At 49.4% G+C, this 18,171-nt stretch overlaps 1 protein-coding gene across 1 annotated transcript; it reads left to right on the top strand.

The window, feature by feature from the left end:
- The first annotated feature begins 717 nt into the window (after nucleotides 1-717).
- LOC128911940 (ovotransferrin-like) lies at nucleotides 718-17,159 on the top strand. The gene is made up of 17 exons (XM_054207560.1): nucleotides 718-870; nucleotides 2,976-3,139; nucleotides 3,340-3,448; nucleotides 5,155-5,346; nucleotides 5,548-5,683; nucleotides 6,123-6,178; nucleotides 7,447-7,616; nucleotides 7,741-7,927; nucleotides 8,967-9,121; nucleotides 10,670-10,763; nucleotides 11,849-11,881; nucleotides 12,570-12,728; nucleotides 13,792-13,936; nucleotides 14,670-14,734; nucleotides 15,312-15,496; nucleotides 16,309-16,495; nucleotides 16,908-17,159. The coding sequence occupies exons 1-17, from the start codon at nucleotides 828-830 to the stop codon at nucleotides 16,943-16,945; spliced, it is 2,118 nt and encodes a 705-aa protein (XP_054063535.1). The 5' UTR covers nucleotides 718-827; the 3' UTR covers nucleotides 16,946-17,159.
- The last annotated feature ends 1,012 nt before the right edge of the window (nucleotides 17,160-18,171 follow it).

Genomic DNA, 18,171 nt, shown 5'->3' with positions numbered 1-18,171 from the left:
CTAGACATTTACCTCTGGTCCTGGCTGCAGGGAGATAAATCAGGAGTGATACAATCGGATGGAGAGGTTTTGCAGAGGAAGGGGGAGGAGGGTGACTGCTAACCTCGGCATTTCTTCCCGGGTTCATCCCAAGAACTCAACAAAGCTGCAGCATGATGTTTCCTTCTGGCTGCAGGGCACTTATCGAGCTGTCTGGTCACTGCCTTTGACTTTCTTTGCCTGTGCAAGAAGCTTGCCAGATCATGTGGAAGGAACATTTACTGCCTTTCAACCCCGTTGCTGTTGCCAAGAGAGTGCAAGGGAGCGGGCAGAAACTCCGGGTGCTGCAAGCCAAAGGGCGACGGGCACAGCGGCAGCAGTTACCGGCAAATATGCAAAACTCGGGGCTGGAGCCAGCCCCAAGCAGGGACTTTCTGAGATTAGGCTGTGCAAGGCAGGGGGTGGCTAGCACAAAGAAAATAGCCCCTCCTGTGGCGTTTCAGCCCGCAGGGGAATTCGAATGTCACAACTTGGGAATTTTCCATCTGAAGCCCCTTGTAAAATGAAAAGCACCTTGCCCTGCTCCGACTCCTGCCGGCAGAGGGGTTCAGTGCCAAAGTGAAAGGCTTCCTAAAAATGGGCTGATCCAGGGAGGGGGGCGATTTAGGAGCTATTGAGAAACAAGGAAGGACAAACAGCGTTAGGTCATTGCTTCTGCAAACACAGCCAGGGCTGTTCCTCTATAAAAAGGGAAGAAAGCGGTTCCAGAGCCATCACAGACTTGGAGGGGACAGTCTGTGACCAAGGCTGCTGCACCCCCTCCTCGGCACCTCACTCCCTGCTCAAGTATGAAACTCGTACTCTCTACTGTGCTGTCCTTCGGGATAGTGGGTAAGTGTCTGCTGAAAGCAGTTTTTTGGGGAAAGGAAGAGTCAAAACATCCCAGGACCCCAGGCTTTCCCCCTAGGCGAGGCTGTTTTAGAGCTGCAGGACCCAGACAGCTATTAAATAAAAGCAAAGGAGCACCTGCCAGATGCTTTGTTTTGGCAGCTGTGGATCTCTGTCAACAAGAACAGTGTTTTGAGCATTAACGACAGCAGCTTTTTCCTTGGGACAGTCCATGGAGGCTGGAGGGAGGCTGCAGATCCCCGCAGCAAGCTGCTGAGCAGCCGGCTGGCACGGAGGAGGGATGCTCGGCACGCACCGCCGGGGAGGAAACTGCTTGGGAGAGGCTCCCTGCTCCTGCTGCCGCAGGGCGAAGGGAAACATCAACCTGCGGCCAACTGCTGTGCCGGAAGAGGAGCAGGGGTTCAGCCAGGGGGGGAGAAACTAGAGCAGGACCTGCCTGCCAAGCCTGCATGTGTGTTGGGTTAAACCTGAAGGCAGTGGCAATAGAATAGAGCTTAAATAACGGAAGACTCCGCATGGTTCCCCCCCTGCTCCTGCGCTGCTCCGTCCTGCTGCTGCTGCTGCACTTTGCTCGGGCTCCTGTGTATTTTCTGCCTAAATCGTGGTGCTGCAGAGCTGGCTCTGCTTAAAGCAATTATTTCTCTCACTGCTCGTAGTTTTGGCAGGCGACGGGCAGGTGGCCACGGCAAGGAGATTGCTGCCATCTGCACCTGACCTGGGGACCGCCGCCTGGAAAGGGAAAGAGGGGTCCCCTTCTTGGAGTAGGCAGTGGGTCTCATCTGATCCCCCTGGAAGCGCGGTGGTGATTAATGTCCTTTGGTGGGAAGTGCTCCCTGTGCTGCTGGCATCGGAAAGTCCTCGAGCACTTTTGATGAGTGCTACCATGCAATGATGTCTCATTAACGGTGAAGAGTCCCTCCTTCTCCTCCCCTGCACGGAGGGAGCCAAGAGGTTGCCCAAAAAGCTCTGCAGCAGACATCGTGGCACTCGGGCTCCCATTGCCTTCCCACTGTCCACCCGTGCAGCCACAGAGAGTCCCTCAGGAGGTCCCCGTCCAGCCTCTGTCCAGGGCAGGATGGTCGTCACCACTAGATTAAGGTGACCGTGGCTTTGTGCAGCCCAGATTTGAAAAACATAAATGATGGCAGTAGGAATTAAGGCTAAGGATTCTCCCTGTGGCCAAATTCAGCATCTCCACTGGGAGGAGGGGAGGTGTCTGCTGGCAGAGTTATGGCTCAAAAATGAAGAGAGAATATTTCAGAGGTGAAAGGGAAAGCGGAAAGACCACAGGTTAATCTGGAGACGTTGGAATGAAATGTGCCATGGAGGGTTTGGAGGGCTTCTCGGTCTGCACGGTCCTGCCAGGACAGAGTTAAGGTGAAGTGTGCAGCACGGGCTGGCCACATACTTCAACTGCAAGTTTCCAATGTTTCTGGTGTTTAGGTTGCTGAAGGAGACACGAACCTGTGTCCACCTGAGGTCTTTGCTTTGTTACAGTCTCCCAGAGCGTCCAGTCAGATGAATTTACTGGTTGGGGGACTCTTAGGAGAGAGGACTGCGGAGGTGGGATGACATCTCTGTTACTGGGTGTAGTGGAGGAGGTGAGACATAAAGAGACAGTTAAATATATCAGATCATCTGGCTGCCAAGGAGGTCATGTATGGCAACATACTGAATATAGTCTGGCTGCTCTCTCTCTGGGCTTGTTTGCAAAGACACTGCTTGAATGGGCGCCCTTTTCTCCCCCTTTTCGCGAAGTCTTGAGTTTGATTTCTGTTGATTTGTTTTCCTTCTCCCGTTGAAGTTGCCGTGAGCTCAGGCTGCTTGAATCGCAATGCTGTGCAGGACAACTGTTACCCGGGGACAGAAATGATCCTCCCAGATGTTCCTGAAGGTGCACACATCAGGCAAGAAAGAAACGGTCTTCCTGCATGACTTAGGAGATGTGCAAGGGAGATCCTGCACCCAGCCATCACCTGAGGCCAGGACTGCAGGGAACCAGAGATCGTGTATTCAGAGAAGCTTTTTCTCTCCACGTGGTGCCTTTTTACCTCTCTCAGACTATTTGTTTCTGGTTCTTTCTACAGCTCTGTGTTTTGCTGCTCCTCCCAAGCCGAACATCCGATGGTGCACAATATCTGTAGCAGAAGAGAACAAATGCAATAGTCTAAGGGACCTCATGCAACAAGAGAGTGTTGCATTGAGTTGCCTGCAGAAAACTACGTACCTCGACTGCATAAAAGCCATTTCGGTGAGTGGGCAGCAAATATCCGTGCTGGGCGCTGAGGGTGTTTCAGCAGCCTGGAGAAGGTTGGGGTTTCCTTTGAGTCATCTGTGATCCCTCTGTAGAGGAGGACTCACCCACAAGGATCCAGGAGAGACTCCAGGGAAGCATTTTCCCTCGTGTGTCCCTGCTCTTTGTTTATCGATGGAAATCTTTTTGTTGTTTAGAATAATGAAGCAGATGCCATTAGCTTGGACGGCGGTCAAGTTTTTGAGGCAGGCCTTGCCCCCTACAAGCTGAAGCCCGTAGTTGCTGAGGTCTACGAACAAAGTGGAGGTACGTTTTCATGCAGTATTTTTAAGCCAAGTGGTGGTAACAAAGTAGAAGTGCAAAGGCCACCCTTTCCACACAGAGCTCCCACATTATTACTCCGAGTTGTTCAGCCTGGAGAAGAGAAGGCTCCGGGGACACCTTATTGTGGCCTTTCCGTAGTTCAAGGAGGCTTACAAGAAAGATAGGGAGGGACTTTTTAGCAGGGCCTGTTGCAATAGGACAAGGGGTAATGGCTTTAAACTAAAAGAGGGAAGACTTAGACTAGATACAAGGAAGAAATTTTTTATGATGGGGATGGTGAGCCCCTGGCCCAGGTTGCCCAGAGAAGCTGTGGCTGCCCCATCCCTGGGGGTGTTCAAGGCCAGGTTGGACAGGGCTTGGAGCAACCTGGGCTGGTGGGAGGTGTCCCTGCCCAGGGCAGGAGGGTGGACTAGATGGCCTTTAAAGGTCCCTTCCAACCCAAGCTGTTCTATGATTCTATGCTTATTTCTGTGGTGTGTCTGAGATATTGCCCCTGGCTTCCAGATCCCAGAGGGGAAGGGATGGGGGGCAGTTACACCAAAATGTGACAATCGCCCATGGCCATAGAGTCACTGCAATGGAAAGGAGGAGAGCCAGTCCTCCATTTCTGACATTAGCTGTGATGAAAGTTACTGATCCCACGATAATGCAGTGGCCATGGAAGGAGAGCACCATGAGCAGAAACCATGGTTGTCCTGAAGCGTGGCATAAAAATTATGCTTGTCCCAGAGATCTGCTTTCAGTGACCTTTACCTATGTGGGTAAAACACCGAGCTAGTTAGCACAGATAACCTGTAGCTCTCCCTGCGAAGTCATGAAGGCAAAAAAAAAAAAAAAGATGGAAGAGGCAACAGCATTGCCATTAGTGGTTGTGGAAGAACACCCAGTTGAGACTATTGAGGCAAGAGGTGTAGGCTATGCCCAGAAAAAAAGAAAAAAAGCATAAAAAGTTCTCTGCAGCAATCCCTTCTGATAAGAATTATCTCTGTTGCTCCATCCCTGCTCGCTTTCTGTACTGTTCTTCATCTCTCCCGTCTTTCTCTTGGGAGCTGGACAGATGTTATTTCTCCATTTTTGTCTTTCTTGCCTCATGCAATCCCACCGTGTTCAAAGCCCCCAGTCTCTTTTGACCTCTGTCCTGGACTTCAGCCTGTTTGTACACAATATTCAGGATCAAAGAAACACCACAGAGTCGTTCCCAAAACGGTAGCTAAGAAAATACAGATATTAAATGGAAGGCTGTGGTCTCTACCACCCCCAAACCTAAGTCACTTGCGTATCATGTGGTGGACTAGGTATAATTTTAAAGACTAAATGTGGAATTTCATTCTCGCAAGGCTTACATGTGTGCTTCAGTGGGCAACGGCAATTGAGAAAAGACTTGCCAAAGAAGATTTGCCAAAAAGGCTTCTTGAAGCATTCTTATAAAATGATGGGCACGTCTGACATCTGTCCAGTGGCAAAGAATTTTGCATGTAACAGTATTTTCAGGTCACTTATTATTACAAGTTGTAATGTGCATCGTTGGTTCAATATTAACAGTGTAGCTTATCCCTAAGAAAATGGGAAAACTACGAGTGTTCAAACAAAGTTGCTAATTATTTGGAAGTGCAGCACTTTATTCTCTGAAACTGGGGGTTTGGCAGGATTTGAAATGTTCCTAAATCCTGCTTTTTCCTGCACTGCAGGCTCCACAACCAGTTACTATGCTGTGGCCGTTGTGAAGAAGGGAACAGGCTTCACAATAGATGACTTACAGGGCAAGACCTCCTGCCACACGGGCCTGGGCAGGTCCGCTGGCTGGAACATCCCAATTGGGACACTCCTCCACCGGGGAGACATCAAGTGGGAAGGCAAAGACTCCGGCTCCATCGAGCAAGGTGAGGTGGGAAACGGCGAGATAAACAGGCTGATGTTCAGGGATGGTGGTACGATGAAACCGATGTTGCCCTGTCTTCTGTGGAGGTCCAGAGGTGGCTCGCAGAGCAGTCGAGTCACCGACATTCTTTATGCATACCCTCCCTTCCAGCTCTTTGTAAAAGTGAATTTTAGACTAACTATTGCTTCTTTCTCATCCATAGCGGTGGCCAACTTTTTCTCTGCCAGCTGCGTGCCTGGGGCCACCACTGAACAAAAACTGTGCCGTCAGTGCAAAGGGGACTCCAAAACCAAATGCTCTCGCACAGGACCTTATTCTGGATATTCCGGAGCTTTTCAGTGAGTGAAAGTTATTTTTCCTTTGGGGAAATATTCTAGCCCTGACACATGCAAGTTTTCATTATACCAGGGAGGGCTGTGTTGTAATCAGGGGTCCTGAGGAGACTGAATTTATAGAACAACTGGGACTGCTGGTAATTAAAGATCCAATTAGTAATAACCAGCAGGCAGCTAGCGGGAGATGAGAGCGGCAGCTGGGCTGTATGGTTTTGCACAGACTTAGGAGTACACAGCATTAGCATTGTGCTAAGTCTAACCAGGCTTCTTGAGCACTACTTCTCTGTCATTACAACCTCTTCCCTGCCAGCATAGCTTTTCTGGGGGGGGGAAGACAGCTCCTCTGTGGTTTCGGTTTGTGACGAAGCAATTTGCTGGAACAGGAGATAAGGAGCCACAATGTCTGTTTTTTTAACATCTTTTCTGTTCCTCCCACCTGCAGCTGTCTGAAAGATGGAAAAGGAGATGTGGCTTTTGTGAAACACACAACTGTTCAAGGTAGGCCTGTGAGATCACTTGTTTCTCTCCTTTCCAGTCCAAGCTCTCACTGCCAATCTGTCCTGCAATTAGTCTACACTATGCAGACTTTCATTCCTCTCCAGATTTGCCCCAAACCTCTTCTCCTTTCATCTCTAGAAACAAGTTTGGCATACTGTGGACTGACTCATCCTTGTTACTGAAAAATATGATTGTGGTGGGGTCCACTTTTTCTTCTGTGGGGTTCTTCTTTGAAGAAGGAAAACCTGCTTGTTTTAAGTTCAATGGTATTATGGTGGGTGCCACATCTCAGAGCCAGCTGTAACGTTAACCACAGCAAATGCAGGGTGAGCAACTGTGTAGGTAATTACACTCACCCATCTCTCTGGGAGGGATTTTTGGAGGGAATTCAGCCCACAGCAAGAGTTCACTAACTCTACACCTCTCGGAGACAGAAGATGGCCTGGCATGCCTAGGACCTGCAATGAGCTTAGTGGAGGGCCACCAAGATGGTCACAGGGCAGGGACACTTGACCTGTGAGGCGACGCTCAGCAGGGTGGGCTTGATCAGCCTGGGTAAGAGATGGCTTTGGGGGGACCTCAGAGCAGTCTGCTTGTGCCTACAAGGAGGTTACCAAGAAGGTAGAGCCGAGATCTTTATGGAGGTGGACGGTGGAAAGATGAGGAACAATAATCACAAACTGAAACAAGAAAGGTCTGGACCAGATACAAAGGGAAACTTTTTTCCCCTTGAGGTCAGTCAAATAGTGGGACAGGTTGCCTGGGACAGCTGTGCACTCTCCATCCTTGGAGGTTTTCAAGATTCTTCATAAGCAGCCTGGTCTGCTTTGCGCAGGGGCTTGGACTGAAGATCTTCAGAGGTCCCTTCCCACCTGAATTCTCCTGTAACCCTGTGATCTCTGACGTGGGCTCTGTTTTCAGCCTTGATGTACTGGCCTACTGGCCTTTACAGACCCCGTGCGGCTCCTGACCTGTTCAATCCATTTGTATGGTGTTTGTAAATCTATTTGTATTTGTATCTATTCGTACATGCCTGGTTGTCTAGGCACTACTGCCACATAAATCCTCTTACTGTCGGGTTAGTTATGACAGAGACAGACATAATTCATTGCCTTTGTATGACCATGATGACCCCCAAACCCTCTTCTGTGAAGAATTCTCCCCTGAGCTTCCACAGAAATAAATTCACTACAAAGCTGCCCTGGACTGGCTTTTTTTTTGGGTCTATTTTCATGGTGATGCAACTCATGGTTCCTCCCTTCTTCCAGAAAATGCCCCAGAGGAGAAGAATGAGTACGAGCTGCTCTGTCTGGATGGCAGCCGTCAGCCCGTGGACAACTACAAAGCCTGTCACTGGGCCAGGGTGCCTGCTCATGCCGTTGTGGCTCGAGATGACAACAAGGTTGATGACATCTGGAACTTTCTCTCAAAAGCACAGGTATCGTCTAGCTCTTCTTTCCTTCCCCTAGCATCCCCTCTTATGTCCCCTGGATTTGCTTGCTCTCTCCAGCTTTCCAAGCACTTTGGTACAGTCATTTGCTGATTATTTTTCCCCATGGCAGGAAAAATTTGGCGTGGGCACAACTGGCGCCTTCCATCTCTTTGGGCCACCTAGCAAGAAGGAGCCAGGCCTCAAAGACTTACTTTTCAAAGACTCTGCTGTACAGCTGAAGCGTATCCCACCTCTGATGGATTCCCAGCTCTACCTTGGCTTTGAGTACTACAGTGCCATCCAGAGCCTTCAGGAAGGTAGGCAGGACAGGAAATACTAATGTCGTGTCAGCGTGAGCTGCACTGAAGAGATGGGATCAGCAAATACATCCGGGAAAAGGGACACAATTTTTTCAAACACAGACAGTATTCTCTGCAAAATATTTCCTGTGAAAGGTATTATTAAAATCACACAACCTTCACAAAATTCACTTACATCCGCAAAAGGAATTTGTTGATGCCAAATAACACCATCACCGCACCGACAGAGGTGGAAAATTTACACACACGCTCCACCCCTTGTCCCTTCACCACGATCACAACAACAACAATTGCCCACGGTTATTCAGCCGGTGACAGGGATTGGGCATGGTCAAAACTGCTGTTTAGAAAAGCAATTTCTGGGACATAAGAGGAAGGAGCATCCCGGGACACCAGGTGCAGTATTGGCCACTTGAGGGAAACAGTGTCCTTTATTTCTGTCTACATTCATCAAGCTTTTACTGACGTCCTCGCTGGCTTTCTGAGAGACGAACATCCAACAAATGTCCCCACAAATCCACTTAAAATGTATAGTTGCTCAGAGATCTCTGTTAGAGGCTCAGCATTTGTGGAAGGAGGTGCATGGACTTCATGTAGCACCAAAACAGATTATTCAAATGCCACTTCACCGAAACATAACCACGTTGTATTTTTCCAGCTTGGTCTGGTCTTAGTCTCACGGTTGTCTGGGCGGTGAGGTCTGGAGAAATATTACAGGCAACAATACCAAGTACAATTAACGCATGGTGGTTTAGTGGTTGTGATGTTTTAGCTAACACGAATCTGCGTGAATGGCTTGTGTTAGGCAGAAATTCTCCTTTCTGGCCCGTAAGTTAATTTTCAGCTTAAGAATCATCCCTTCCTTTCACGCCAGCCCAGGGCTTTTTAAACAAGAATCCCTTGCAGAAGCAGGTTGGTGTGTACATTTCGTGGTTTCGTGGTTTCATGGCTGAGTCCCATGAAGTAGCTTGTTTGTAGCCTTATTGCTCAGCAGGGCTCTAAGGCTTATCCTTTTTTTCCTCCACCGGTTTTACAGATCAGTTGAGCTCCAACCGCAGAGAAAACAAGACCCGGTGGTGCGCAGTAGGCAAGAATGAGAAGAGCAAGTGTGACCTCTGGAGTGTGATGAGCAACGGGGACGTGGAGTGCATCGTGGCAGAAGACACCAAGGACTGCATTATTAAGATCATGGTATGGCTTTATTTTGGCCTTTTCTTCTCCCTGTGAACCTTTCAGACGGAAAGCAGCGTTGCTTTTTTTCAGCCTGGGAATAGATGGAGCAGAGCAGGGGGTAGATTTTAAAACAAAATATTGGGAGCTTTGCAAAAAATGCCAGCGGGCAGAAACCACCCTCATCACAGTGAAAAGGCTTCGCTAGTTTTTTACCAATTAACATTTTTCAAAAAATTTTAGTGGACAGTGTCCTATTTTGGAGTTTCCTAAATAAAAAGCAATTTTCTGATGTGAAGTAACTTTTTATTTGGAAAACGAAGGCAAAATACAAATTCTGTAAAATGCAGAGAAAAAATGGTTGCCTGCTTGGAAAAGGAGTGACTCCATAGCATAGAGGAGGATGCTGGTGGCAGCTCAGAGGGTTGGGTCAGTACCATGAAGACAACACAAAAGGGAAACTTGAAATGACAGGTGAGATAAAGAAATCTGTGTGGCAGGGAAGCAGGCTGGGAGAGACACACGCCTGAGCCTGCAAGTGCCCGGGGAGGTGAGCTGCTGCTGGAGGTGGTTACGAGCACACAGGAGCGATAATTTCAAAACTCCGTTTGCATCAGCGAGACCTCGTCTAACCACACGCTAAAAGATGGCCTCTCGTGTCCCTTTAGCCCCAAACCCTTCTCTCTTACATTAGAATCATAGAATGGTTTGGGTTGGAAGGGACCTTAAAGATCATCTTTAATCCAACCCCCCTGGCCTGGGCAGGGACACCTCCCACCAGACCAGGCTGCTCCCAGCCCCATCCAACCTGGCCTTGAACCCCTCCAGGGATGGGGCAGCCACAGCTTCTCTGGGCAACCTGGGCCAGCGTCCCACCACCCTCAACAGCAAAGAATTGCTTCCTCACATCTCATCTAAATCCACCCTCTTTCAGTATAACACCGTTCCCCCTCGTCCCATGGCTCCCCTCCCTGATCCAGAGTCCCTCCCCAGCTTTCCTGGAGCCCCTTTAGGGACTGGAAGGGGCTGGAAGGTCTCCCCGGAGCCTTCTCTTCTCCAGGCTGAACCCCCCACCTCTCTCAGCCTGTCCTCCCAGCAGAGGGGCTCCAGCCCTCCCAGCATCTCCGGGGCCTCCTCTGGCCCCGCTCCAACAGCTCCGTGTCCTTCTGCTGTCGGTGCCCCAGAGCTGGAGGCGGCACTGCAGGGGGGTCTCCCCAGAGCGGAGCAGAGGGGCAGAATCCCCCCCTCACCCTGCTGCCCACGCTGCTGGGGATGCAGCCCAGGCTGTGGGGAATTTCTGGGCTGCCAGCGCACATTGCTGGCTCGTGTTGAGCTTTTCATACACCAACACCCCCAAGTCCTTCTCCTCAGGGCTGCTCTCAGTCTGTTCTCCGCCCAGCCTGGATTTGTGCTTGGGATTGTCCCGACCCAGGTGCAGGACCCTGCACTTGGCCTGGTTGAACTTCTTGAGGGCCCATAATTGAGTGCAATTGAGTGCTTATGATCTGATTTCTGAAAAGTACTGGTCTGGGACAGCGTTGTTTCATTGCTGTGCCATTTTCTTTGCAGAAAGGCGAAGCAGATGCTATCAGCTTAGATGGAGGTTTTGTCTACACTGCTGGCGTGTGTGGCTTGGTGCCAGTGATGGGAGAAAACTATGACGGTAAGCACAGCCTGGGCTGCCCCTCTGGGTCCAGGGGGTGGGGGAGAGGCTGGCGCAAAAGCCTCCTTTTTATTCTAAAATTTAGAAGGCAGCCTCAGTGCTGCATCCTGCAGAAAACACACGGTGCTCTGAGGCAACTCTGCTCACTGCTGCGTGCCTTGTCTTTCCACAAAGGTGGAAAAGCCCTGGGACAGTGGGCATTGAGTCAAGAACACAACGACCTATCTTCTTCATTTTAATCATACAATCATACAATCATAGAATCATTTAGGTTGGAAAAGACCCTTGGGATCGCTGAGTCCAACCATCAACCCCATTCTACAAAGTTCTCCCCTACGCCATATCCCCCAACACCACATCTAAACGACTCTTAAACACACTCAGGGATGGTGACTCCACCACCTCCCTGACCACTCTTTCGGAGAAGAATTTTTTCCTAATGTCCAGTTTAAACCTACCGTGTTGCAGCTTAAAGCCATTCCCTCTTGTTCTATCGCTAATTGCCTGTGAGAAGAGACCAGCACCAACCTCTCTACAATGTCCTTTCAAGTAGTCGTAGAGAGTGATGACGTCTCCCCTCAGCCTCCTCTTCCTCAAACTAAACAATCCCAGCTCCTTCAATCGCTCCTCATAAAATTTATTCTCCAGGCCCTTCACCAGCTGCGTTGCCCTCCTCTGCACTCGCTCCAGCACCTCGGTATCTCTCTCATATTGAGCCCAATGCTGAGTACAGGGGGACAATCACCTCCCTCCTTCTGCTGGTCACACTATTTCTAATACAAGCCAGGATGCCATTGGCTTTCTTGGCCAGCTGGGCACACTGCTGGCTCATGTTCAGCCGCTTGTCAATTAGAACCCCCAGGTCCCCGTCATGATGTCTCCGTCCTTTAGCATCAGCCTCGGCAAAACTTGTTGGTTTAGCTCAGAGGAGCAGCTAGAGGCCGTGCTTTGTTCTGTTGACACACAAGGTGTTACCTGAAATAGTCACCTCTACAATGAAGTTTCTCCAGAAATTAGTGAGCTCAATCCTTTTGTGGATTTGCCGTATCTTTTATCTAATATCTTCTTCTTTTTCCCTCCCTCAGATTTCAGTCAATGCAGCAAAACAGGAGAACCAGGTAATTACCGACAAGAGAGGGACAGAAAACAGTCTTGATGGATATAAGCAGAAAAATATATATGCAGTCATGAGTGGAGAATAAATGGCCAGTCTCCACACAGAGAGCCACTGTGTCCAATGTAGATATTCAACATTTGGGAGACAAATTTAGTAGTCAGATGGAAATTCTGGGTCTGCAAACAGATATCAAGGCAAAGCATGTGGCAGGGGCAGAGATTTGTGCTTAGTTGCTGCTGCGTGGAGCACAGTCACACCATAACGGTGCCAGGGCTGCGAACAGGGAAAGAAGGTCTCGGCTGTAGCATTAGGAAATTGTTCCTTATAGAAATGGGAAGAGGGAGAGAAGGGAAGGGTTTTGCCCCTTGCTAAAGAGGGGATAAGAAATCGTGAGGGGATAAGACATTATGTATGTTTTGCTATAGCCTTCTTGCATACCCAAGTGTCAGAGTTTTGGGGGACAGGGAAATGTCAGGGATAACAATTTCCCAGGAGCATGGTGGGAATAGGTGCATCACACCTGCAAACTCTTCTGTGGTCGCTGCCTGGCAAATTGTTTATAAGCGCAAAGTATTTCTGCTGCGCGGTTCATAGGTGGCCTCTCCCAAGTGGAGCCAATGCTCTCCTAAGGGAGCAGGGTGGGATCCTCGGGTCAGCCCTTAATTCTCCTCTATTTTATCTTCTGAAAGCATCCTACTTTGCTGTGGCTGTTGCAAAGAAATCAGACAGCGATATCACATGGAACAGCCTGCAGGGCAAGAAGTCATGTCACACCGGTGTCGGGAGAACTGCTGGCTGGAACATCCCCATGGGCTTGATTCACAACAAGACGGGGAACTGCAACTTCGGTGAGTCGGGTTTTGCATCCGTTTCTTCAAGTTGGGAATCTGCTTGCAAAAATGTTTTCCCATCCTTCGTCCGATCTTCCAAGTTTCTTGTGCCTCAAAGATCCCCACCTGGAGGTGGGAAATGGAGAAGTCTCTGTTACTTAAGGTTTCACTGAGCAAAGTTTTAGGCTGTTGGTGACTGCGTCAGGGTAGGATACGGCACACCAGCTGTCCCGGGGGGCTTTGCTTTCTTTTCGCATCTCTCCCCTTCCCTTTGCAGCAGCCCAAAAGGTATTCCCAAAAAGGGAATACAGGCTGCCCCAGGTATAGGGGGCCTGGTGCTTGGGCAGGGTGTGGAGCAGGGGTAAAGGATGGGTTTATGAATCTCAGAAGGGAGGGGAAGGGCTGAGAAAAGGGGACAGAGGTTGATCTTCATTCAAGAAACATAGAGGGACTGGTGTGACTGTCTGAGAATGAGGAGGTAAAAGTCTGCGTTGGCTCTGGGACTTTAGAGATTGTTCAGATCAACTTCTACATCCAACTTTCAATCGGTGAGAATTACAGTCCAACCAAAATAATCTGGAAATATTATTGACCAAGGCAAATTAAGCATGTAATTATTAAAAGGAAATCTCTAACCGCAAGAAGATACCAATGTCAGTAAGTTGTAGACTCAGCCTCTCCATCCTCCTGCCTGCCTTGCCCACTGTCCCTTCTTCCCCCAGAGCTCTGGCATCGCTGCCAAACGCAACTCAGCCGATCCCTAAAGGCTGTGGAGGCTTGGGCTGGCTCTGCATGAGCTAGGAGAGGTTTGCAGCAAAAACATCCTGCTTTCAACGCCAAGAGAGTGCCTATTGCAATTGAGCCTTAGGCCCTGCTTCATTATCAATAATAACAAGACACAAGTCTCACAGTGAAAACTGGATGCATGCGATTTGCTGTCCACTGAATCATGCTCCTTCTCACGGCCTGTTTCCAGCTCCCAGGGACCGCTAATACAAATCCAGCACGAGAACGTATTATTAAAAGAAAACCTAACTTTTCAGTGCAGGAAAAGTGAATTTTTTTCTGTTCCTGCCTTCAGACGAATACTTCAGTGAGGGCTGTGCTCCTGGGTCTCCTCCTAACTCCCGCCTCTGCCAACTCTGCAAGGGCTCAGGGGGGGTCCCACCGGAGCAGTGCGTTGCCAGCAGCCATGAGAAATACTATGGATATACGGGAGCTTTCCGGTAGGTGGTGGGAACACTCCAGGCACTCTCAAATACCCTGGGGCTAATCACAGAGGTTATGGGTAGATCACATACGGAGTACAGACTCATGTTGATGCTGATTTGCTGACCACCTCTTTTTCTCCATTACAGTATTGAAGTATATAAAGTAATATTACACTGAGTCTGTAATATTATACATAAGCTATTTTTTTTGTCTTTATGCAGCTTCCTGCAAAATGAAGTAAAATGTTCCCATTCTGTAAAACTAATGTCCTGGTGCCCCCGGGTAAACCTGGAGAGACACAAGCATTTTGGCCAGACCTCTTACAATGCCAGCAGGGCTACACTTTTAACTCAAATAAAGGGTGCTAAAAGATGGGGACCCGCAAACAGTACTGCTGCTAGACACTCCCTGCTAAAAATACTGCTTGCCTTAGTTAAAATGAGCCTTCCTCTAAAAAGTCCAGAGACCAGAGGTCAGCCCCTGTGCCACCTCCTCTGTATCCACTCAGTACCAGATTGAGTCTAGGTAATTCATGCTGTGAGTGAATTTAAAAAGGGAATGAATCTTGTTTCATTTACATCAAAAGACTGTGTTTCAGATATCCTTAACATAGTCATGGCAGGGGTCCTAGACCTGGGTGTCCTCGGAGATTAATTTTACAAAATAAGACATAGGTCAGAATCAAATCTGTGGGAAAGGGCCAGGATTCAAGCATCCACGTCACTTGCCTTTCTTTGTACTTCCCAGGTGTCTGGTCGAGCGGGGGGATGTGGCCTTTGTTAAGCATTCAACTGTGCAGGAAAACACTGACGGTATGTGGTTATTCTGTTGCGCGGGTTTTGGCAGGGCTGCCTTCCCCTGTCTGCATTATTTTTGTTGCCAGTGCAGAAGGTAATATCAAGCTTTACCTGCTCGTCCCGTCCATCTCACCCCTCCCGCAGGGGGAGCAGAATTCAAGCGTCAGCACGTGCCATCTGCCCAGAGACGCTTCCCTGCTAACTATCGTTTAATTTCAGCTGCACAATTCTTCAGGTGGTCCCTTAACCCCAGGCTTCTGCCTCGACACCTTTGTGCAGCGCTCGAGCTCCCCGCTTGCCTGAAAATTAAAAGTTCGCTTCACATTTCTGAAAGCAGTGGCTGAATTTTTTTCCACGCGTTTGGGAAAAAAGGCAAGGAAGGAGATATAACTAAATCTTCCAGCCTGCTCTGAGCGTCTGACTCATCCCGTTGACTTTTCCTGAGTTTTACTTACTGCCTCCTTTGTATCTGCCAAGTCTCCAAGTGCCAGCGCACATGCAGGCAGGGACAAACCTCTTGCTTGAACGTTGTGAGGCTGGCATTCTTCTGCTACCCAAGATCTCTGAATCTCCAAACCAATTCTCTTTACAGGCAAAAATAAAGAAGATTGGGCCAAAGATCTGAAAATGGACCAATTTGTGTTGCTGTGCCCTGACGGGCGACGGGCAAATATCATGGATTACAGAACCTGCCACCTGGCCAAAGTTCCTACCCATGCTGTGGTCGCGCCTCCTAAGAAAGCAAAGAAAGTCAGTGAGATGCTGCAGACACAAGTGGTCAGTAGTGCTGACAGCGGAAGAAATGTTCTGGGGTTGTTTTCATGCAGCGTGTTTGCATTTTTAGAGCAATGATGCTCCAAGTTTCCCTGAGTCAGCATGATGTGGAAGATTTTAACTTACCGATATGGGGTGACAGCTTTGTCCCTTAGCCTCCCCTTTCCTCCGTCCCTTTCGAACTGCTCTTTCTCCTCTGCCACCTTAGCAAATACACCTTTAGGTAACAGCTGGATCGTAGCGGTTGCTGTTGTCACACCATACTTGTGTGACGTGAGATTATCACCTCCTTCTCAGGCTATGCTCTTGCAGGTGTGTTTTGGAAGCTCCTCTGGGCTGCCTGGTCTCTAACCCAGGTGGGTCAGGCACAGCCCCGAGAAGAGAGCGGCCTCCCTGCGCTTACAGCTACTGGTGTAAATGTAACCAGGTTAAACCCGCTCTCTTTGATTTTACACTGAAAATGTTAATATTTGCCCCACCGTCTGGGTCTGCTGAGAGGCGCTTGGGAAGTCAGCTCCTTTTGCTTTCAAGGCATGGCTGAGGCATAGGACCTGCTGGCAGCATCTGCCGATGGGCTCTGCAGGTAGTGAGCTGTTAAAACGGAAAAAAGTTGTTTTGACAGTCTCATTCTGCCACTGAGAGATCCCTCATCTAACCACACGGACAGAAGAGTCAATCCTAACTTTCTGGAGCTTGGCGGGGGGGTCCCCTGGATGATGATGAAGAACGAGAACTAAGATTCCTACCTGTACAAGCCGAATTTTGCCATCTTTCTACTTTTTACATACACTTACTTCTTCGTGCCTTTATTTCAGAAACGGTTTGGACCAAAAGGAATCGAGGAAGACAGGTTCAAGCTGTTTGAGTCTAAAACCAAGGATCTTCTGTTTAAAGACTTGACCAAGTGTCTGGTCAAACTCCGTGACGGAATAACGTACAAAGAATTCCTCGGAGATCAATACTACGCTTCAGTTGCCAGCCTCAATACCTGCAATCCATCAGGTAACCGTAGCGGCCCCGGGAAGAAGTCTGGGAATTGCAGTTCTTAGCCTCACAAGCACGGACAGCTTCTTCTGTAGCTGTCCATTTAATTTTTTAAAGCAAAATGAGGATAACTCATGAAGATGCCAGTGCACTTTTCTTAAAGTTCCTGGGATGAACTGAAAACAGTCTGGAAGGCTGCTGCCCTGGCATCAAAGGCAATCAAAGATTTTTTTCTCACCTTTAGAAAATATTCAGTTTGAGAAACAGTGAAACGAACTCACCCTGTCCCATCAGTGTGTGTTCAGTTCTTAATACACATGTTTTTGTGGCACACTGAAGATATTTTCCACGCAATGACGCTGTTGGCATGGCTGGGACGGGAGTGTTTAAAGGCAGGATCTGAACTTCTCCCCGTCCTTTCCCTTTTCAGATCTCCTCCAGGTGTGCACCTTCCTTGAGGACAAGTAGCGAGATGGGAAGGACCCTCACTGGAAGGGGGGAAACTTCAAGCCATGACTCCTCTCGTGCCCTCAGCACCGAACACCGACCTGCGGAGGGCCCGCTGCCTTCACTGCTTTCTCTGCCCTTCCTCATCACTCTGAAAGTGGCTGTTTAAGACCTTACTGTTCTCTGCTGCCATCACAGCAAGAAATAAAATCTCAAATCTAAATGGGTGTCCTGAGATCTTTCAAAACGGTCCTTAAGCCCATCCTTTCCTCAGTACCTCTCCCTGTAGGACAGTGCCACGTACCAACCTGGCTATTGCCACTTCAGGGTTGTTAGAGAAATTTGTCTCAACATTTGGCAAAGCAAACATGGATTAAACGTGCCCTAGAGCCCAATTAACAGATATTTTGGACTCTCTGTGCTTTTGCTTCACACAGGTTATCCCATTATCTCCCCAGCAGATGACAGTTGCCCAGTGTGGTTGGGACACAGGAAGAGGAGAGTGTTTATGTCAGGGAAGCTGAAGGGTGGAGAAGGAAAACAAAACAAAACAAAACCAAAATATTCAGTGGTTGTAAGATGGAAGGTGTGAATCAACACGCCCCGGCAATGTGCGCTGGCAGCCCAGAAAGCCCCCACAGCCTGGGCTGCATCCGCAGCAGCGTGGGCAGCAGGGCAAGGGGGGGATTCTGCCCCTCTGCTCCGCTCGGGGGAGACCCCCCTGCAGTGCCGCCTCCAGCTCTGGGGCACCAACAGCAGAAGGACACGGAGCTGTTGGAGTGGGGCCAGAGGAGGCCCCGGAGATGCTGGGAGGGCTGGAGCCCCTCTGCTGGGAGGACAGGCTGAGAGAGCTGGGGGGGTTCAGCCTGGAGAAGAGAAGGCTCCGGGGAGACCTTAGAGCCCCTTCCAGTCCCTAAAGGGGCTCCAGGAGAGCTGGGGAGGGACTCTGGATCAGGGAGGGGAGCCATGGGACGAGGGGGAATGGTTTTTCACTGGAAGAGGGGAGATTTAGATGAGATGTGAGGAAGCAATTCTTTGCTGTTGAGGGTGGTGGGACGCTGGCCCAGGTTGCCCAGAGAAGCTGTGGCTGCCCCATCCCTGGAGGGGTTCAAGGCCAGGTCGGACGGGGCTTGGAGCAACTTGGTCTGGTGGGAGGTGTCCCTGCCCAGGGCAGGGGGGTGGAACTAAATGATCTTTAAGGTCTCTTCCAACCCGAACTCTTCTATGATTCTATAAAGTAAATCACT

Source organism: Rissa tridactyla, chromosome 6 (assembly GCF_028500815.1).
Source record: "Rissa tridactyla isolate bRisTri1 chromosome 6, bRisTri1.patW.cur.20221130, whole genome shotgun sequence".
NCBI classification, from domain to species: domain Eukaryota; kingdom Metazoa; phylum Chordata; class Aves; order Charadriiformes; family Laridae; genus Rissa; species Rissa tridactyla.
The sequence above is the reverse complement of the archived record's forward strand: the minus strand, read 5'-3'. Positions and strand labels throughout refer to the sequence as shown.